Source organism: Amphiprion ocellaris, chromosome 13, assembly GCF_022539595.1.
Source record: "Amphiprion ocellaris isolate individual 3 ecotype Okinawa chromosome 13, ASM2253959v1, whole genome shotgun sequence".
Classification (NCBI taxonomy): Eukaryota; Metazoa; Chordata; class Actinopteri; family Pomacentridae; genus Amphiprion; species Amphiprion ocellaris.
In genome coordinates, this window is record NC_072778.1 from 5909490 (window position 1) to 5932598 (window position 23109).

At 37.9% G+C, this 23109-nt stretch overlaps 2 protein-coding genes across 2 annotated transcripts; one reads left to right on the forward strand and one right to left on the reverse strand.

The window, feature by feature from the left end:
• Positions 1 to 795: 795 nt before the first annotated feature.
• srp72 (signal recognition particle 72) lies at positions 796 to 12997 on the reverse strand. Its single transcript, XM_023287399.3, has 19 exons — positions 12882 to 12997; positions 11975 to 12095; positions 10468 to 10588; positions 9805 to 9948; positions 9551 to 9662; positions 9424 to 9455; positions 9035 to 9159; positions 8764 to 8821; positions 7626 to 7757; positions 7392 to 7520; positions 6308 to 6380; positions 5966 to 6030; positions 5695 to 5790; positions 5361 to 5464; positions 4993 to 5070; positions 4436 to 4573; positions 4276 to 4313; positions 3243 to 3402; positions 796 to 1852 (listed from the first exon to the last, which is right to left on the reverse strand). The coding sequence occupies exons 1-19, from the start codon at positions 12979 to 12981 to the stop codon at positions 1675 to 1677; spliced, it is 2004 nt and encodes a 667-aa protein (XP_023143167.1). The 5' UTR covers positions 12982 to 12997; the 3' UTR covers positions 796 to 1674.
• Positions 12998 to 14683: 1686 nt separating this feature from the next.
• On the forward strand, positions 14684 to 22909 carry leprotl1 (leptin receptor overlapping transcript like 1). The gene is made up of 4 exons (XM_023287402.3): positions 14684 to 14796; positions 15412 to 15487; positions 17272 to 17458; positions 19554 to 22909. The coding sequence occupies exons 1-4, from the start codon at positions 14781 to 14783 to the stop codon at positions 19668 to 19670; spliced, it is 396 nt and encodes a 131-aa protein (XP_023143170.1). The 5' UTR covers positions 14684 to 14780; the 3' UTR covers positions 19671 to 22909.
• The last annotated feature ends 200 nt before the right edge of the window (positions 22910 to 23109 follow it).

Sequence of the window (23109 nt, forward strand, 5' to 3'; positions counted from 1 at the left end):
CACAACAAAAAGATAAAATAACCACAAAACCAAACAGCCCTCAGAGTGAACACACATAACTCTCATTAAGTTGACATGAGATGAGGTTACTCCAAATCATCAGGGGCCTTCTGCTCCAGAATGTCAGATTTGCTTGGAACTTTTTGTTTATCATAAACCATGGATATTTAAGTACTTTCCGAGATAATTTTTGAAAAAATTTGCACAGCTTAAACACGTTTTTTTTTCTCCATTTTGAAATTTTAAACAGGAGCCACTGAGTATAGAAGTCAGATATTTTCACTGATATTTCTCATCATGTCATTCATACAGAATCAAGAGAACAAGTGGTGAAGAAATGGTTCCCAGAAAACTATTTATAATAAAATGCAATAAATGTATTTATTACTTCAGATTTAAAGCTGCTTTAAACAATAGTTCCTATATTATCAATATAACATGAGTTGCAATGCTTCCTTTGCATATAATCTAAGGAAGTGGCAACAAAATCTTATATAAAGATGCTGAACATTTGCTTTAGCTTTTAACCTGTGCTTGGTTAAAACATTTCTTGTCACACATTATGTTCAATGACAATTTTGACTGATTGACCGATCAAAACATACTTAAAAAAACAAAACAATGCTGAGACATTGCTTAAAACTTTAAGAAATAAGAAAAAAGAACTTTAGTATCTTGTTAAAGGAAACTTGAGTGCTTTCAGTGCCTCTTATGGCTCTGAGACCTGCAGATAATCAGCATTAAACCAGATTTTAAATTTCAATTTAGATGATTACAGGAAACACAGGAGGCATGTCGCTGTTCAGAGTTTTATTAAGACTTAACAAAATGGGACTCCTGCTTGGCCAAAATAGTGTCTTTCTAAAACATGCATCTGACAGAATTAAAACTCTTCCGCTTGAAGTCAACACAGGGATTCAAAAATAAATATCTTTTACTTCTCTGCAGCTGATTGAAAATAAAAGGGACGTATTAAAGAAACATGACGCAGACAGCCAGAGTTCGACATCTGAATATTCAGACTCTTACATATTTTAGGACAATTCCCCCAAAATTCTAAACTTCACATTACTCTGCAGAAGCAGTTTTCAGACAATCCTGACTGTAGTTATTTTAAAGTAAATAATTCATGTTCTAAAAATGCAATAATGACGTAACACTGGATTTAGTTTCCTAAAGTGTAACTAAAATGTAAAGGTCCCACAAAATGATCTAAATGTCAGAAGTGACATTATTCAAGAACTTGATTCAAACATTGAAATGTGTTATAGACATATGCTGCTGGATATCCCTTGAAGAAGGTGTAAAATACAGTAAAACAGTCGTATAGTCACTGAAAATACTCCAACGAACAACATTCATTGCAAATTTAATGAAAAATATTCATGAGTAGCATCTGTAGTATCATTTTACTGTGACCCCAATACACCAAAGTTAAAGAGAATCAAAAACTGTTCCTGCAGAGCAACAATAAGTTCTAATATTTCAGTGGAACTGTCCTTTAAATATTCTCTCTGCTGTACTTCACAAAATATTACAAATTAATGGTGTAGAAGAGCGATGGGGAGATTTTGGTTTCACGTGTTTGCAAAATGACCCGAACAGAGAAGACAAAATAACAAACAAAAAGCTTCTGATTTCTCAGCCACTCCTCCTCACGTCGTTTCCTTCCGACTACCAGCCTCCTTTGCCTCCCTTCTTCTTCTTCTGTGGTGCTTTCTTGCGGGTGGCCCCCGAGGCTGCGGGTTTCTGCTGTCGTGGGGGGACCACGCTGGCCGGGGCTGCAGATGAGCCGGACGCAGAGCCTGGTCTCGGGGAGGTAGGGGGGCTACTGGCGGTCTTACTGGCGTCCCTGAAGAGAGAAAATACCAAACTCCTCTTAGAGGTTTGTTTTCAAACTGCTGTAGTCTGTGTTGTGGAAGTTGAGCGAGGCAGACACAGAGAGACACGCTGGAAACTCAGATGGGTTAGGGTGAGATTCAGGTTTACTGATATCAGGAGAAGTGACACTAACAGAGCAGCAGTACATGCAAGCAATGCCAGCATCAGTTCTGAGGATTCTCTCTGATCTTTGGGTATATATTGTAGTTAGGAGAAGGTCAGATTTAGATTACAGACCAATATGGAGACAACTCGTCTGCTTAGTCACATCAGAATAGACTATATGTAATCTCCTGCAGCGTCTGTCTGTCTAAAGGCCATTATGACCTTTAAGAGAGTCATTTTTCCTTCAGTCTGTAGTTTTTCTCTTCTTTTACAGTTTGTACAGATGTGAAACAGCAATCATACGACAACAGCTGCACTGAGAAGAAGTTGTCTCTGTCTCTTCAGAGGTTTAATGCAAATCCTAAGATCTTCAGTAGTAAGCAAGAGAAACTCATATTTGGCTCTTGAAGACATTTCACCTTTATTCAAGAGGATTTTCACATGGCTCATGGATCATTAACCCTTAAAGACCTACCATTGTGCAAGTCCACCGGGACATTTTCTTACATTTTTACATACTGTAGTGCAATTTTTGAGTATTTTCACTTGTTTTACATCAATATAACCCTTACATCCCAAGTTTTAATAACATGTATTGACTTATGTCTTAACAACTGCAACAAACTGCTTAAAAGTGCAATAAACCTAAAAAAAAACCAAACAAACATTTTTTTGTTCGAAGGTTTTTGTTATGTTCGCTTTAATGCATATTTTTACAAACCCATCACTGCAACGAAAAAGCGCTCTGAGACCTGGTGAATATGTGAATTATTAGTTTAACTCACCAGATTTTATATGAAAAAAGAAAGATCGATCTTATCTGGTATTAAATCTACCGCCAATCAAAAATGAATATGCAATCATAGCACCCCTGCTACGCTGGGGTCTACAGGGTTAACAACCGAAGACTGACATGATCTGAAGACTTCATTATAATCATCTGGAAAGTGGTGTCTACCAAAGTTAATAGGTGTCTTGATTTGAGAAATGAGATAAACCGACACTACCACACTCCCTCACATTCTAATGTCAAAGCAGTTTAGTGAGTTCTGTCAGATTAGTTTTTCCTCCAGGTGAGACTGAGAAATATTTATACTGTAGCTACAACAACAGGAAAGCTGTTTCTGGAGGCTTTATTGGCAGGGAAACAACAGAACGATCTCAGGGACTTTATCACCATTAGTGGATTTAATTATTAGGTTTCAATTACAAAACGGCTCTGTTTGCACTTGCATGTGATTGTTTAGTTTACTCACAGCTCAGCTGAAGCTCCTGCGGTTGCTCCCTGCGTGCCTTTTCCGATTTGCTCCTTCTTCTTGCCCTTCTTCTTGCCTCTGTAGTAGGACCGCTCCCTCATTGGAAGCCACCTCTCGGGGTCGGGGGTCGCTTTGGGGTCGTAGTTCTTGGGTAATTTTCCTAAAATGAAGGTCAATGAGGCAGTTAGTAAGTCAATAACTACAAACATGAAATAACTTGAAGAGCAAGTAAAGAGTTGGTCGTCTCAAAGGATAAAGGTGTGTTATATTTCTAAAAGGCACCTTTTCTCTAAGAGTTACAAAGTTCTGGATACATTGCTCTACCCATCAGGTAGAAAAATACAGTGGTCACACATTATTATATTGCACCTCTTTTTTAAGGTAGATTTTATAGTAAAATATCATTAAAGTGTCAATAAAAAAATTAAAGCCACTACTACTTTTTTGATGTCATTTTGACAGTTTTAACAACCAAAAACTAACAGTGGGTTTAAAATAAAAAACAAACACAAAAACTATCAGAGTCTGAAACTGTACAAACACGAAGAATCACCAGATTTTCAAGTTTTCAACACTCTGTGAATGTACTGTGCTGACAGGAAAAACAGCCAAACCTAAGTTTATTTCATCAAAATCCTTTAGTGGTACAATATCTCCAGTATGTGGAGTCACTATTTCTTTCCAGTATTAACACCTGTAGCTATTCGGAAAAAAACCTGCACATGTTCATTCCAGTTTTTTTTTCAATGCTCGTTCATAACTTTCCTTTTTTGATGATTTTTATGGCATTGTAACGGTGCCATTCTGCACAAAAGACAGACTTGAGTCCCCTTTACTTCTAGTCATTGTTGTTCTGTTTCTATACAGGTGCAGGACTTTATTTAAAGTGACAAATGAGTCCACAACGAGGAGAAATGTGACAGTAAAGGAACTGCTTGGGAATTCAGACTGTTAACAGGAAACAAAGACTTTCTGAACACTAATCATTTGTTTTACTTAAATTCTTTGATCCACAGTTGAAGCACAGTTGTACCTTTCTTTTTCTTCTTCTTCTTTTTGATTTCGTCTTGGCTGTAAAGACAACAGAGAAGCAGAAAGTTGAATATGTAGCAACCTAAGCTCCTCCTTCCCTCTCTGATCATTAAAAGGAAATGTGGACATTGCAAAACCAATGTAGTATAACGAGGGTTTACCCTTGCTCTTTGGGAAGGCTTTCTCCTACAACTTTAGCAGCTTTTTTCCTGACGTATGTGGCTCCGTGGGAGTTCTCCAGCTCGTCCACGTCCACGTTGAAGGACATGGTGTCTGCAGACGGTAGGTGCTTGCTGAGGCTGTAGACCAGCGCTAAGGATGGAACACTTTCTTCTATAAACTAATGATTTTTGCATTGCTCATTCACCTTTTGGACCTAACAGCAGGTTTCTGAATTTCACACCAATCTACAATAGGTGTGTTTGTGATCTTCTAGGGAAGCACTTGTTTTCATTACTGGTTTGTACTTTAAATAATTTATGATTAATCTTTTTTTTCGTCTAAAACAAACAAAAAAAGCAACAAATTGTGGAAAATTAGATCAAGGTGACATTTTTACCACCTTTTTTTTATCTGACCATCAATTCAACACATAAAAACATTTAATTTCTGCATTTAAAAATCAGAGAAAGTCTGCTATTTATTACGATAAAACAAACAAGCACCTGCCACCGTTTCAGCTCTTCCATTTGAAACACTTATTCAGGTGAAAGGATACGATTTGGCTTTGTCCGTGTCCACCAGGGAGTAGGCAGAGATGAGCTGAGCCAGTGTGTGGACGTCATTGGTGTTTTGTCTGTGTTAAGACAGATAAAAAGGTAAGTTTATTTGCTGTAAAGAACAAATTCTAAAAAAATGAAAACAGAAAATAGAATGGTCAAACAGCTACAGATGTACTGAATAAATGCAAATGTATTTAAAAGATGTACCATAAAAAATATTTGTCAGTATTTGATAGAGCTTGATAAATATTTGATCTGCTTGACATTAGCTGGCAAGAAGGACAAAATGCAGCTCTGTTGTTTTAACTTTAACAAACTTCACATATGCTGAGCTGGTCAAGTGCTTTGTGAGGATTTAACTCACTTCCAAAGCTGCTCCAGATCGCTAATGGCTTCTTTTTTCCGTCCGTACTTCAGTTTGAAATTGGCAGCTTCTCGTACAAGAGCCAAGTGTGCAGCAGATCCAGGCTGTGGAGGAGAAACACATTGAAATATGTTCAGATATGTGACACTAGTTTGTGTGTTTGCTGCCTCCTCAAATGAAAATATTATATGCAGTGTAACCTTTAGCACCTTTAGTAGAGCTGTACAGTCTATTCAACAGCTCTGCTACAAATTCTACAAAGTTATTAATGTGCTGACGATGATTTTCTTTCGAAAACAACTTTAAATCAACTCAGAAAATGCTGAACACAAACCTGTTCAGACTGGTAATGCTCGATAGCTTGTTTGAAAACATCAATAGCGCTGTCGATGTCTTCTTCGTGGGAGTACATCGTTACCAGAGCTGAGATCTGAAAAGTCAAAAACATAATTTAGATGGATGCTTGAGAGAAAAACTCATCAGATAGTAACCAAGATCCTGCGATAAAACAAGCCGTTATGTTACAGACACAACATAATAATACAAAAATAGTGGAAACAGTTGTGATAAACTTCTGTATAATACAGTTTTTATTGTGGTCTTACCATCCCTGATTTGTGCTTGAACTCTTCAATGGACCTCAGAACATCACAGGCTTTTGTTACATGACCTAAAGACCAAAAACCAGAAAAAAAAGCATGAAAAAGCTAATCTAATCAAAATGACTTTGATAAAACTCAGTTTTAAGGTATAGAAACTTTTCCCTTTCATATTGTACTTCTTGTTTATGAACATTTTAGCACTAATGATTATGGGACACCACCAACTGACAAACAAGTTCAAATAAAGATCAACGTGTTTCTTATAGCAAGCTGCAAACGTTAACATTTTCATTTGCTATCATGTCCTCAGAGAGTCAGTCTAAAAGCATCAAAATGTGTCTTTACCTTGTACTAAATAGAGTTGTGCCATTGTCAGTTTGATGCCAGATGCACTCTCTGGATTTTGATCTGAGAATTGCTGGAAAACAAAAGTCAATTAGCAAACAATGCTTAAATTTCACCAACAACGTCATCATTTTTCAACCATTTGCTGAGTGTTTTAAAGCATCCTTCAATTTTGTGCACAGAAAATAGTGAGAAATGCTGAGTGACTTCAAAAATATGAACATTTACTCAAGTACTGCACTTAATCACAATTTTGAGGTATTTAACTATTTCCATTTCATTTACTTCCATTCCACTACATATATGTGATAGCTTTAGTTACTTTTGAGAGGAAGATTTTACACAATAGCTAATATAGCTATGTTTTTTAAAACTTTGATACTTCCATTACAATTTACTGCTAATCCTTACGCAGGACTTTTACAAACGTAGGAAAAATTAACATTTCTCAGTATTTTCTGAATTTTTACAAACAATAATCAACTTTAACTACAACTAAATTAACAAATGAAGCAGATCAATAAAATAAAATGTCAAAATCTTCTCCAAATCAGCCAGCTACAACAATAAAAAGCTGCTTACACACTAATATAAAATGAACAGTATAGTATATGATAGTGTTTAAGTTACAGGGCTCATTCTACTGACATGATTACTTTAATACTTTCACCTAGTCAAGTTAGTGATTAACAGGTAATTGATAGCTTCTGTGATAGTTAATACCCACTGGGCAGAGTTCACAGCTTCTAAATGAGTTGAACTCTGCTGGGAAAGCGCTCTATGACCCAAATGCTGTATGCAATACGCCATTTTAGCAGCTCATATCAATAATAGCTATATCAGCATGTGGAATAATGTAACACTGTAATCAGTTCATGCTATTGGTTAATCAATTACTGATGAACAACACTGCCCAGTAAAGATTATGAAAACTGCTAAGAATTTTCATTCCTGTTTAAGCACATTTATACTTGGGTACTTTTACCACTGCTGTTTTTTTGCCTAACTGGGACTGCAACAAGCTCAGACTGAAGATGGAGAATGTAAATTAGCCTGACAACAAGCAACAGTGTGTCACTGATACCTGGAGCAGCTCGATGGCCCGGCTGTGCTGCTTCTCCCTACACAGCTGAGCCACCTGGATTAGGACCGGCCGAGGGTGACCTGGGTTCTGAGACTGAAGACTGGAGGACAGTTTCCTGCACTGGTCAGCCTGTTGACGGGCAAATGGCAAAGCAACAACAAAAACTGATCAGTTTTAAAATGCAAAATGATAGAAATGTTTCAAGTCACAGATGGTTTCATGCTACAACCGCACCTGGTTAGTGTACATGGCCAGCAGGGCTTTGTTGAAGTCGATGGCTTGCAGCTGCTTCTTTGCCAGCTTGTATTCAACGCCCTCAGCACTCATCAGTTTCACCTTTTTCTTTGAGTCGAACACATTTTGGTCCTGAGGGAAGACAGACGGAGAGATATAGCATTAAGAATCGTGACTTGACTGATGTTGAAGTACATTTACTGTTGAAAATAGGTGAGAGTAACTTGTGCGTGTTCAAGTCACAAGCAAGTTACTGAGGTGAAAATCAGTCAAATCGAGTCACACGAAATTTCGTCATACGATATTCTGATGACTCACTTCACATTCCACATTTAAATCAGCTTAAAGACAAAATTTGAGTTGTATTTTCAAAAATTAACTGACAGCCTGCTGATCTTACGAGACTTAATGATTGATATTTGTCAGTTTCAGGCAGGAAATAATACCAAGCCTCTTAAAGGAACACAACAGAGGCTGCAAATTGGAAATTATAAGATGTGTGTCAAAAGTGAAAAGTATTAACCAAAATAATTAACACCACAGTGTTAAGCCTCCTGCCCCAACTTTCGTTTCAGGAGGGTCACACCTTTTTAACCTCTTTTGGTGTGAAAATAGTGTAAAAATATGATTATGGGCAAACACACCAGGACTGATGGTGAGTCAGATGAATAGCAATGTTTTAAAAAGTTGCATTTGAAGTGTCCCACAAAAATATAGAGTTTGGGATGATTTTTGATCCTGAGGCTGCTTTACGGTGATCAAAAGGTTGGAAATATCATGTATTCAACTAAAATGTTTACAAACCAACTAACCTTTAGCTTTAAAACAACGACATACAGTTCATGCATATCAGAAACTTTTAGAAAAACTTAAACTTGATCATCCAAAAACACTACAACTCCTGACATACACATACTCAATGAAAAATAACAGTTCAAGTCCTTTGGAGTCCTCCGTTACAAGACTAAGTCCAGTCTGAAGTCATGAAGTCCAAGTCAAGTCTTTTATCATGTTAGACAAGCAAGTCTTGAGTATGCAAAATTGCAATGAATATCTGGCTTGAGTCAGCATATGTTACCTCTGCTGTTAAATGCTACTGATGTCAGGAAAGTTTAAAGCTGGCGAGCTCTTGACTCACCTTGTTTATTGTGATGATATTGTTGGCGGTCACAGCCAACAGACCCACATCTGATGGCCTGAAATTAAAGCAGACAATTACAGCACGCTATGAAGCAAGTATTTAATTTGGACGCCTGGTAAACGGTCTTATTTATTTCTTGTACAAATTTAACATCATAATACGAAATAAAACTAGAAAAAACGCCCCTCTGTATGTCCAATGCTCTCTGCCACAGCATTTCCATCATCTCTGCTGGGACTAAATCTGACGTAATGCAACCTTGACTCACTTGAGCTTGATGACCTGGTTGTAGAGCTGCAGAGCCTCGTCTGTCCGACCCTGTAACTGCATGATGTACGCCATCTGTGAATGGATGATAGCCAGCTCCGAGTCGATGTCCTCCTCAGTCACATCCTGATGGGGACAAACCGGCTGTTTAACTGCTAGTTTCTTGTAATATCAGCATTCTTCCATTACAGCTAAACTCAAAACATCCTGAATCTTTTTGGAAAGTGAAAGACTTCACTGCACAATTTCACTCACAGACAACACAATATTTACACTGGACTGTGCCTTTTACAAGCTCGTCAAATCCTACAGTTCATATTTATTCACAAAAACATACAATTTTCACAGTTTTATGGATGGAAATGTTAGAAATGAAATTCAAACACTTACAGAATCATCTGCCAGTGAGACTCTGCAAAGCTCTGTCAAAGGAAACAATCACTTCATGTCAAACATCATTGAAAAAACTGGACCAAACAGCAGCTTTACGCAGGAGACTGAACGTAAATGGACTGACCCTCTGCTTGTCGTAGTTTATTGAGGGCCTCTGTAAGCTGTCCTTGGCCAATCAGAGCACAGGCAGTGTTGTAACAGAGCTCATACGTGGACTCGGGAAGACCCAGATCTTCCTGCAGTGGAAAAACAAAACACACAATCTTAAATGAACAGGAAAAATTCAAATCAAAACCCAGTCTGATTCCAGTTCTGAGTGAAGACGTGTCTACTCTTTTGGATTTAGAAGAGCATCAGATTAAAGACTGAGGTGTGTACCATCGGAGCCTTCTCCCACTGACTCATCGTAGCCACCACAGCAGCGAGGTTAGTCTTCCTCTCCTCCTCGTACTCGTCCTGGGAGTTCCTGATCAGATCTGTGTAGACAGACTTGCACTCATCGTAGCGCTCTAGTCTGTACAACTAGACAGGAAAAACACAGCCAGGTCAGCTCAGCAGATGTTCTGACCCTCTCAAAACAAGAACTGTTGTGAGAACACAGTTACAAAACTCAAAATATTAAGCTGATAGATGAAGAACAACAATATTAATCATCTTCAGTGTTGTTCCTCTACTGCACCACTGATCTATTTGTATGCAATCATGTTGTGTTACAGTGGCACCATATTCCAAATTGTTCTGAAAGAAATTATATTAGTTACTTGCTTGTATCTTACAGCACTTCATTTCTATATTTTTTATATAGTAAGAGATCTGACGCTGCAAAAGCCATGATGCTTAATATTATATGATGCAAACATCAATAATCAGCAACTTAGAAGGGCTCACATTAGTGATACACTAATTTTTACAGAGAGTTTTGGTGCTTCTTTGAAAGGAAGGTCGCCAATAACACTGACTCCTCTTACCCAAACAGAAAATACTCACTATAATATACAAGAATAAAAGAAGACACTAATATCAGAATTTGGTGAAACTCACCACTTGACCGTAAAGCTCCTTCAGCTTGTCTGTCTGCTCAGGAGCTCCTTCGATGGTCTTCAGAGAACTTTCCACTCTGTTCAGCCGGTACTCGCAGTACGCCTTCTCAAACACAACCTCACTGAGGAAAAAGATGAATAATGTTCTTAAAAGGGGAGAACATCACAGGAAAAGCAAGCCAGGAATGCCGTAAAAGTTGTACGCAGTTATAATATTAAATGCCACGGTTTGTAGTAAATGGATAATTTAAACAGAAATTAATGTGCTGATAATGTCTTGAGTCTGAATACGTCATTATGATTCTCAAACATCTCTACTGGCTGTGTTCTGGTTGTCAAGATGATCTGGACATTAAGCTCCTGGTCTATAAAGCACTTAACTACTTGTTGCCGTATATGCATTTGAATGTACATAGATTTAAACAATTCCAAATCTGGAGACAGTGCAATGAAGTAACAGCCTTACAGCAGATTTATTTGTGTTTTAAAAGTCAAATTTAAAACATAATTGTTTAGTTTAGCTAAATTAGCTGTTTGTGCATGAGAGTTGCTTTAGGAAAGTCCTGTGAATTGCTTTTGAAAAACACTTTGCTCCGCAACCAAACTTTAACTGTCGATAAATTTAGTCTACAAATGGGTAAAACTATCTGTCTCAAAATCAAATGACTGTCAGTTTACAGCAATTTACACACAGCAAAAATTCACACATTTGAGATGTTGAAACTAAAACAAATGCTTGATTAATAATGTAAAAAATGCTATGACAAAATGGTCTAACAATTCTTGAGTAATCTGCTGATTATTTTCTCAAATAATTTCAAAGTAAATTCACTGCTACATGTAACATTCTAAATCCCAAAAATATTTAATTCAATATCATAAAAAACAAAGCAGAAAATTAAATACTTGCATTTGAGAGGCTTGAATCAGCAAATATATCGGAATTTTTCTTACAAATAACAAAAACAAAAAACCTAAAATTATTCAGTTTCCAAAATTTCTGCACTAATCATTGCAACTCTAAATGCAAATTCATTTTTACAACTTTGTGGATTCATTTTCCACCAGTCTACAAGCTAATTAATCACATAACTGCGCTTGAGTGAAGTTAAGAATTCAAAATAATTCTAAATACAATTGCTAGCTTCTGCTCTATCAGCATTTATAATCTCTTCGATCATATTATTAAAAGAGCTCTGTAAAGCCAGCATTATTTGACCCTGCCTACCTCACAACTAATCAATAGTCGTCCAGCTTAAATTTTGTATAATACTGCGTTCTCACATTACTTCCAGGTGAACATTTCAGAATAAGCAGTTGCCTCTTGGTCGACCAGGTTTATATATAATGAATGCATTTATATTTTAAGCTTCCAATTATATTTCTGTGATTATTTGTTTTTACGTTAAAGCACCTCATAGCTGTGTGTTGGGAAGTTCGATATGAATAAAGCAACTATTAATACCCCAAAGAAAACAAGCACAGGTGAGCGACAGCATGTTGTTTACCTGCCGAGCACTTTGGCATGCATGTTCATGACGTTCAGCGCCTCTTTGAAGCTCCCATTCTGAATAAGGCAAACTATTTTACAATGAAGGGCCGTCACGTCATCCCTGTTTTCGTGCAAAACTGTTGGAGAAAAACAGAAACACGCTCAGTAATGCAAATTAACAAAAATGGACCACAAACTGATTCAAATATCAACAACTGGATCTACTGTTACAGCAGCAAAAGGGATACAGCAAAAACATAATAAAAAATTACTACAAAAATATAAATACACAATTTAATAATACAAATATACCAGTAGTGACAAGGGAAACCAGACAGTGCTTGCACATATTACACATTGAAGTATTAATGTTGCACAATCGGCTGTATTTAGAAAAACATAACACAGACACTTCAATATGTAAAATGCACAAGATTCTTCAATTATGTTTAAATTATAGATATTGCACAGGACTCTACGATATGCAGAAAATACTGATATTGTCCTAAAAAAAAACAAAACAAAAAGAGAAGTCCAGTGATTTTTATTGAGACTCAACCAGTCTTGAGGAGAGCGACTTAGCTAATCATAAGCTAGCTGTCAGGGTTGGGACACGTCAGTAATCACAGACCAACGGTGCACTTATGTGGCAAAATAATATTCATTTAAGACACAAAAGACGCAGACAGCAGCTGAGTTGCTACCTACAGTTCTTAAAAACACTACATTGAGCAGTAGTTTGATACTGGGAGCGGCTTCGCTGTTTTTTCAGATCTAAGAACTGCATATCTGCCGTTAGCTTAGCCGTATGCTAACATACGGTCATGCTAGCTGTGAGCAGAAGAAAAACGGCGTCAGTCCGCTGTTTCTCCGCCGCTTTGCTCCTGTTTTCAAAACCGCCGTTGACGGACACGAGCACCTACTTTTAGTGAGAGCTTTCAGGGCCCTGGTGAAGTCTCCATTCTGCCCGCAGCGGTTCACTTCGGTCCATAGCGAAGCCACGGACGATCCTCCGCTCGCCATCTTCGCTGAATGGAGGCTCGGGACGGAGGAAGCAGAAAGAGTTCACTTCCGGGTAAATAACAATAATAACAGTATTAATTATTTTTAAAATTATAACTAACCGAATAAGTACACACGAGTCGTAAATTTCGATGCGGTTTCAGTGTTTACGAAGACTTGACATCGTTGGGATATTTTATTATTATTATTTTATTTAAGCGGTGGCGCAGCCAAATGATGCCTTCGTGGGCATTGCACAGAGTCGGAGAAAGCAGATCCACTCCAGGACACGCTGCACATACACACTCACGACAACAACAAAACTATACAAAAATTACAAATACAATCAAATAATTATATGGCAGAAGCTAACCTCATAAAGTTACTCTCAGTTATTCTGCTGATGATTTTCTCAGTGGTGAGGTGATGTCTGCTCCTTTTCTCTGACCAACAGTCCAAAATACAAACATCTAACATTTACAGCTGCAACAACTAATCATGTAACCTCTTAGTTGCCAACTATTAAATCAGTCACCAACTATTTTGATAATCGATTAATCAATTTGAGCAGATTTTAAAGAAACAACAAAACTACATTCTCTGATTTCAGATTCTTAAATATGAATGTTTTCTGCTTTTTTTGACAATGAACTGAATAATACCTGTTAAAAATCCAATAATAATTTTTTCACCTATTTACAAACAGCAAGTAAATCTTCACATTCAAGATGATGGAATCATAGAGATGTCAGATAATTAATAAAATAACCATTATGCCAAAGGACCTAACAATTATATTCATTATCAATTAATCTGCTTATTGTTTGTCGGATAAAATAAATTGGAAAATCTGGAAATGACAGATAATAACACATTTAAATGCCTTGTTTTATCTGATGATCAGCTAAAAAAAAATTCTTTTAACATGATTTGCAGTAAAGAAATGAATCATATCCTCACTGAAACTAGCAAATAATTCTCAGTTTTCCTGGGGAAAAAAGGTGAGGTTATGATTCTACTTTCAAAGTTACTCGACAGATCATTGCATCTCTAACTGATAAGTCAATATCACAAGTCTCCAACCCTAGTACTCGTGCAACAATTAATCAATCAATTGTCAACTTTCAGCTTAATTGGAAACTACTTTGATAATCAATTCAACAATTTGAGCATTTTAAAAAAAGAAAGCGGTCTAAATTGTCTGATTCCAGCTTCTAAAATATTATTGTTTTATGGTTTCTTTCTTCTTCATGACAGTAAACTGATTTTCTTTGAGTTATTTGATGTAAAAAAAAAAGTAGTATTGCATATGATAATAAAATATTGTATAGCAAACCGAGACATTACATACAATACTGAAAGTGAAATTGCAGACTATTTAAAAAAGTAATATTGCTAATGATATGATGTTATTGTTGAGTGTTGGAAAACTAATCTCACTGACATATTTTACTATTTTCTTACATTTTCTTGGCTAAATAACTCATCTAAAAAATACTCTTCAAATTAGTCTGCAGTGAAAATAATCGTTATTACACTATCTATTACAAAAAAGGCCAATCATTTCAAATGCAAAACTAAAACTGGGGAAAGGTGGACATTTTTGTTCGATAAATGATTCATCAGTTTGATCAATCTATTATTGCAGCAGTAGTTTTTATGAAGTTGTTTCTGTGTGAGCGTGATTAATTCCTAGCTTTCTGGCTGCACATGAAGGCAGCAGGCCGGGCAGGGTTGGAGGTTCAGTCGGACTCGGCAGCGGAGGAGGGGACACTGTTGTCACTCTTCAGGGCTGTGAGTCGAGCTTTTGTCCAGGAGAAATGGCCGGGATTAAAGGTAAGCAGTGCCCGCTTTTTCATCGACTCCAGAAAGCCTCTAAATTCCGCATCAGTCGATGCAATCGTGTGTAAATGTGCGGCGGACGGACGGTTGCGTTTGTCACGTCCCGCTAGCTAACGGTGCAATAGTTAGCCGCAGGGCCAACACAGTCATTAGCATTAGCTGGCTGAATAAGCTGCACTCTTTATTGTAGAGTTAAAATGGTTAATATCATTATATGGAGTGTTTAGTTTTCTTTTTAACACTCCGCAACCAAGTAATGCAGCATAATGACTCCGTATTTAGTGTCATTCTCGTTCACTGCTATAACAACGTAGTAATTACCGTTGTGATGCTAAAGCTAGCTGCACCTTAACTTAGGGCGCTCATTGAGATGCTGCGCTTGTTGCTGCCGAGCTCCCGGGATTAATTTCTGTTAACGGGCAGCCACATGGACCGTTTCTCTCCGAGTTCAACATGTAATAGCTCGGCTAAGCCTGCTAATGTAGCCGCTTCACGTGAATCAGCTGATTCATCACATGGTAGCCTCAGCATCCAGGGGGCCCTGCTGCACACTGGTGATGGTCTGTGGTTCCACACTGCAGCTACAAACCAGCTCTGCCTCTCTTCCAGCTCTCATCAGCCTCTCCTTTGGAGGGGCCATCGGCCTCATGTTCCTCATGCTTGGATGTGCCCTCCCCGTGTACGAGTGAGTACAGCCACCACACACTATGTGAGCCTGGGATTGTGTGTGTGTGTGTGTCTGTGTGTGTGTGTGTGTGTGTGTGTGAGAGAGAGAGAGAGAGAGAGAGAGAGAGAGTGGGGGTAAGACGCTGTTCACACGTGATACTCAGGTGCACCCGTGCTGATCCCATCTCAGATTTACAGCTTTAAACACAGCTGCAGATGTATGGTCAGATAAACCTTCTCAGAGGTGCCTGGGCCCCCCACTACTAACCCCGAGCCAATTCCTCAAATGTCTTTTAGACTGTCAGCAGACCAAACCTTGATTTATACTCCAATGCCACGTCTGTGTTGCTCTGCATGTATGCAGACCAAATGCTAGTTAGTGGTGAGGTTCATTACAATCAAATAAGATGATGCGTCAACATTGACATTACAGTAATAACTTTAAAATAGTAATTCTTCAGCTAATTGGAATTAATTCAGTTGGACTTGGAAAACTAGTTCACAATTGGGGTTTATTCTAAAACGTCTTGATCGTGATCCAGCTGGCTGTTTGTAAGGATTCGCTGCTCCGAAAACACCTCCAATGAATTTAAAATCGTCAGGAGGTGTTTTAAATTCAGTGTTTTCAGCGGTGAAGGTGTTTCATGGTTTAATAATCTCAAAAAACACACTTGATTCTCTTTTTTTTTTTTTTTTTTTTTTTTACACAAATTGACATGTTAGATAATTTCTGATGGGGAAGAGGAGTTATGTTTTGTTTGAGCATCATTGTCAGTCAACATAGATGCTGCAGGAGCGGTTATAGGTAGAAGTCGACATGTTTTTCATGATAATCACAGTGATAGGATGATTTAAGGGTTGTTGATTCTGCTGTTTTACATTTTTCAAGATGTAAGTAGTCAGGTTTACAGATTTACTGTAGCTGTACGAGAAGACGACCAAACACTAGACATGTTTGAATTACCGAAGAAACCCGAGATGTGGGTGACAGCTTACATTTCTTGGTCCAAGCCACCATGAAAGCAAAATATCAGCTGAGATAATAAAGATATCACACATTTGAAAGCCATATATCGTGACGATGGATATCATGCTTTGGCAGAGCACATTCTCAAACCAAGATACAGTTCTTGAATTTACTACAACTCCATTGGCTAACAATAAATCAGGGTGAATCCAATCTAGCCCACTCAATTTTGTGAATGTACAAAACCCATCAAGGGTGGAAGTTGAACTGAAACGTACTCCTGAGACTGTATCAGAAGAAAACCTGTTTGGCTTTGTGTAGTTTTACACAAACACACGTCTCAGATATAGAGGTGCACAGCCAACAATCTGCCTCTTGCAGTCTCATTTCTAGTTCAGCCACGTCTCTATTTTATACTAAATGTCTCAGGTTTATAATACTGGGTTGTTTATTCATTTTTAAAAAAATTATTATAGTGTAGTTACGCGTTTACCTGTGTTGCTGTTTTGACATTCTGTTTGTTTTTCTACTGTAAAATGTCGTACACACACCATCTTAAATGCAGCTCCGTAATAACCTGAATATAATAGAAGCCTTATCCAAAATATGTGTTCATATCAAAAAGCACATATGGATAGATATTAACTTTAAAATATCGATGTTACCCTCCAGAGATCATAGAATTGTAGCTTCATCCTCTGAAAACACCTGAACAGCGTTTTGCTCCTTCATCCTTCAATTCACTTCACTGCTTCCTTTATCATCACAGCATGTGGGTGTTTATGTCTCGTTCACTTCCCCATTTCTCTCCCTCTCTTTTTTCCCTCTCTCTGCAGCAAATACTGGCCTTTGTTCCTCCTCTTCTTCTACATCCTCTCTCCCATCCCTTACTGCATCTCGCGGAGGGTGGTTGATGACACAGACTCGGCCAGTAACGCCTGCAAAGAGTTGGCCATCTTTCTCACGACAGGCATCGTCATTTCAGCCTTCGGCTTGCCCATCGTCTTTGCAAGAGCTGACGTAGTAAGTTGCCGCAGCTTATTATCGCTCTTCATACTGATAATGAGGAGTGGTGGATCCAAATTGGGGGCGGGAACACTCCAATGGGCTGGAAGATGGTTGGCGTAATTTCATTTGTCTGACTTTTGGCTGTATTTTCTATGTCCTAAATTAGCCACAGTTAATTACAGCAGGCTGCAATACACAAGCTAGTTCTTCCATAGTTCCTAGTTGTTGCTAAATATTTACTCTTAGTGATTTTTACATGAATCAGCTGTATAGCTTGGAAAACAAGGAGCATATTCGCTATCAGCAAGTAATGAAAGAGCGGCTGCATTGACTTTACCTTTACAATAATACGGATGTTATCAATTCAGCCGCCTTTTACAAAAGCAGATTGGGAACAGTGCTTAACAAACGGTACCAACATTCTATTTCACAAAGAACATCAAGTTTAGTTAATCGAGTTTTACAGTCTTCTCTGGTGGTTACTCAGAATCCAATGATCATTTGGAAGAAACCTCTTTGTTTCTCTTTCCAGCTCTCCAACACCAATAAAACATGAAAGAATTTAAGTGTTTCATGTACAACGCCTCCAGTTTTACGCTGACAAGCTAACTAGTTGGGAAAATTATCAAAGGGTAGTATGCTCGCATGTTTTACGCTACGGTTTACTTCACTGTAGAATGCTAGCTTATTATTACCCTGAATCTGGGACAGCACCAGTCTTGTGTTTCTTAGTTTGTTTATTGGTTCATGCTAATTTTCCTGTATTGGATAGTCGTAGTAAAGACAGACCAAATGTAGAAATGTAGGTGGAGCTGCTGAAGAGAAAAACCAGACTTGGCTAATGAGGGTATTTTCCCTAGTATTTGCCTTAGTCACTCAGCCACTGGGTTGCCTTGGACACCCCTAGTGTTTCTTTTGATAAGTTAAAAGTACCAAACTAAACACAAGAGAAGGTGTTCTCATGTTGCCAGGTGCAGTTAGAAATGTAATGAAAGGGGCCTCAAGATTACAATCGACTCAAAACACTTAATGTTGTGATGGAACTTTTGCTGCAGTTGATGCAGTGTTGAATGCTTTCTGATTGGACACTGGTGCAGAAGTTATTTAGCTGTTTTACACAAGACGCTACTAGATTTAACATCTGTTATGTTTGACCGGTGCAACCCAATTTAGTAATTCACTGATTTGAGAATTTCTAGTAGACTTTATGCGCAAATGCTGGTGGAACTAGGTCATGACGACATGATCGTAAAATTTTACTTGACCATAAATTTTCAAACCATTAATTGTGATGAATGACTTACTTTGTTGTTTTCTATTGGTTTTATGCTTCTATTAATTTTAAATTATTGTTTTTGAACACCCCGTTTTTGCTGCACATCTGGCAAATCTGTAGCATGAATGCTAATCGATCCTCACCGAAATAAAACAATTAGGTGTTACACAGTTGGTGCTATTCAAATAAAAGAAGAACAACTATGGAATAACAACATGCAAATAATAAGCATGATGCTTCTGTTTGCTTCATCCAGCTGTTTTTATACAAGTAAATGATTCAGAGGTTCATGTGAAATGATCATGGTTAAAGCCAATAATTGTGATCAGGTCATTGTGTAGAGATTATGATAAGCTGAGGTACAACCTTAAGTATCAAACAATTCACATAAAACAATGAGAAAACAGGCTGTTTTGATTCAAATGGTTTCAAGCCAAAAAGTTTAAGAACTGTTGGAGAGAATAAACACCCGTGTGTGCATAGTTTTGCTGCAATATTCTGAATATCACCAGACTTGTAGGAAATAATATATTAAAATGCAAAAGCACAAAGTGTAGTAAGTAAAGGAACCTTATCATTTAGCTGAGTATTTCTTTCCCTCTGCTGGGTTTGTTCCACACAGTTGAGCCATAAAGAGAAAAAAAAACAAACAAAATCACCTCAAAAATTACAAAGTCCTTCAGTAGAGGTAGCGGAGAGATAAATCTGAGCATCGAGCAGCGTGTGGAATTCATTCTATAAACTGTTTCTGTTGACACGTCTGTTGAGATTCTGCCCTAAATCCGCTCTGCAGCAGCATTTGTTAACCTGAATTATTAATGTGCTGCTTTACAGATCGCCTGGGGGGCGTGTGCGCTTGTGCTAACGGGTAACGTAGTCATCTTCGGGACCATCCTGGGCTTCTTCCTCGTGTTTGGATCCAACGACGACTTCAGTTGGCAGCAGTGGTAAAGCAGCAGAGGGAGGGGGCCCTTAGTCAGAACTGTTTCTATTACCGTTATTATTATGGTATTACTGTTTGGTTCTTGCTGTTGTTATTTATATGATGACCACCCATCCATAGACTCACACCAAACCAGTGCAATACTTTCTTTTTCTTTTCTTTTTTTTACCGCCTGCATCATACTGAACTGACACAAGTGGGATGGAAAATGCAGAATTTCAGTTGGATTTGACTCATTTTATTTTTTTAACTTTTGCTCTCTGACTTCTGTTGTGAGTTTTCTCCATCTGTGTGGTCACTTTCATTTGAGTTGTTTTGAGCTGATCTGGTGAACAGCTGCTTTTGCTATCTGTAAAAAATATGCTAACAGGAATCCGATTGAATGTCCAGAATCATCAAGGCTGTCTGGCCTCCTTTTTCCAATTAGCAGATACTCTAAAAACTCTTTTGTTTTTTCTTTACTAGCACTGATGGATGTGAATTTCCAGCCTAAATGCTGATCTGAGTTTTAAAGCAGCAGAAAACCGATGAAAAATCTGCACGATATGAACTCAAGTTTCAGCACTCACAACTAGACAAAATGTCTGTCGTTGAAGTGGGTCTTATTGGATTATAAAACTGTGTTCTTCTTTGTTTTGTCACATTAAAGTGTGAAAATTCTGATGATATAATGCAGAGTTTTGTCAGCTCATGTAATGTGACCAACACTAAGCTGTGAACTTGCTAGAAGATGAGTGTGTTTATGAACATACCTGGCTTTTACTGCCGCCAACAACACACATCTTTTTAATCCTGTTTCATGTGTAAATGTGGTTTAAATCTTTGTTTCTCACCAAAAAGATAAGGAGATAGTGTTCAGGAGCATTTGAGTTCATTCAAACACCCTCGCTGTCGCTGCAGGGATCAAATTAACCTCACGCAGTGATTTTCCAGGCTGCTTATTCACCGTGTTACTCTGCATCTGATTGCCCTTACCTCACTGTATGTCCGAGGTAGCCTCACCTTGTCAGGTCAAGAAAGCATGAGAAGCCTCTAGAAGCTCCCAGCCAGTAGGATTAGCCTGAGGAGAGCAGCCTTGCTCGTTTGAAACTCATCCAAGGTACCGTAAGACCTGTGCTACTTATAACCAGTCACTAACAGCCTTTAAGCTTTTAATTGTGACTCCCTCATACTGTGCTCAGTTCAGTGTTAATTCACATCCAGACCTGGCACACACACATTCCCTCACACCAGCATTTCCATAAAAAACACGCTAAAGTTGTATGATTCAATTCTGAGTACTAACTCTAGGTTTATTTGTTGGTTCTTGGATAAGCAGGACCTGCAGTCGGTCAAGTGCAGCGCTCCAGTCTGTTGCATTAGTGGAAGCTAAATAAGGAATTAAGCATCTGCTGCCTTGTGGGAGCGCTGGAGTGTTGTGATGGAGGTTTTAGTTTTAGGTGTTTTTTTTTTAAATTTACCTGTTTTTCTGTAGATTTCGCAATTTGAAAATGTGCTCTCTGGAATAGAAAATATTGTCATTTACTTACATTTTCCCTTTCATTACAAGAATAAAGTGTTTTTAGTTTTTACGTCTTGAGCCCAGAAGGTACTTCCTTCTCAGGTTTCCATACACAGTAGACTTATTCACATATTTTGCCCCACAATTGCCATTTTTCAATTGCCTTTTTATGATTTTTATCACCACACATGCAACAAATATAATTCTTCTTAGAGGAACAGTTCAACCCTTCTGTAAATATTTGATACATATATATAGTTAGAAGTCCTAAGTATTAAGCTGGGGGGAGATTAGCTTAGCTTAGCCTGAAGACTGGACACAAGGAAACGCTAGACTGAATTTCAAAAACAGGCCTACAAACAACTCTGAAGCTCACTAAATATCAGGTGTTTTGTTTAATCTGTACGCAAACAGAAATCTAAAACTGAAAATTTGTACTTTTTAGCGGGAGTTTTGTGCTTTTAAGTATTGTGAACAAAAATAGAAGCACACAATGCTAACTTCTGTTATGACTTAGAAAAACAAAAATCTAATTTCTTTTAGAAAAGGGTAAATTTTAACAAACTGAGCACAAAAAGTTTTTAGCTGTTCATTGAGTAACAAATCCTCAACCACTGAGGTAAACCACAGCCTCATCAAGTGTGACTTGAAAGAACAATCATCAGATAGTGTGACTACTGCAGAGCCTTTGAGAAAGAAATCATCGAATAAATATTTCCTTTTTTGTCCTGCAATATGATTCTCAAAATGTCCAGTAAGACTTCAGAAAGAGTGAGATAACATTCCACTAGCATGATGCAAATGCTGCACACGTAGACTTGTGATTTTTGATCGATGACCCCACTCTCCATTATCATTTCCTAAAGACATTTCCGAAACCAGTAACTCCCTCCAAAACCACAGACTGTCAGTTTTACGTTTTTCTTTGTGCACATGTTAATCAAATGAGATGCGACTTGCTAATCTGTGAGCTTTAGAGATGCTAACATGGTTTTATTTGTTTTGGACAGAGCCCGGCTAGCTGTTCACCCCCTTTTTTCTAGTCACTGTAGCTTCATACGTGAAGCCCAGACATGAGAATTTCACCTTTTGAAAAGTTGAAAATGAACAGGTCAAATTAGCAGGAACAGAAACCGTGTTTTCTGCATTAATTAAAAATTCACAGGACTCAAAACATCAACTGGCTGTCAGTGCATTAAATTTAACATTGAGGCTGCAAGGCTCCTGTATAGTCAACCTTTCTGTCTGTTACCTGATTGCTTGTATTAAAACCACCCCGTGACGGCAGCTTTTTACTTTCTGTTGAAACTACTGACATGATTCGTGCACATTTTAGCTCCTGTTTGAATCTGAACGAACCCTCTGGTGACAGTCTGTGAGCCTGTCTGTGATTGGACAAGCAGGGTAACTCCATATTGTTTTCCTGAGGTGTGTGTATGACACTGAATTTAAAGCTAAATATGTCGAAAGTTCTCCAATTTTCTGTTCTTGTTGTCTGGTGTAAACTCCCCGATGTAACGCAGTCTGGTGTGTAGCTGTGGGATGGGATTCTCTACGATTCTGTTCTCTTTTTTTGTTGTTTCTTCCGCAGATATTGTGAGGATGTTGTATTTATTTATTTTGTGGGACGCTTTGTGTCGATGTCCAACACCATTTTCTATCTACAACATTTGTGTTAAAGATGCAGAAGTCAGCATGGTGGTTTCTTTTTCTTTTTTTTAAAATAAACGCCATTTTTGAACATCCTCTCCTTTGAATGACTACAGCTGGATTTCACTTCACTTTGCAAGACTGCATCAGATGGACACCTCACTGGAAACATACTTCACTGATACCATCCGAATGGCCTAGTTAGTTCATGTTGTTGATATGAAGCTCTCTGGAGAATCAGCACATTACTAAACTCATCTCATTAAACATAATGCCAGGTAATATTTTTATTTTAT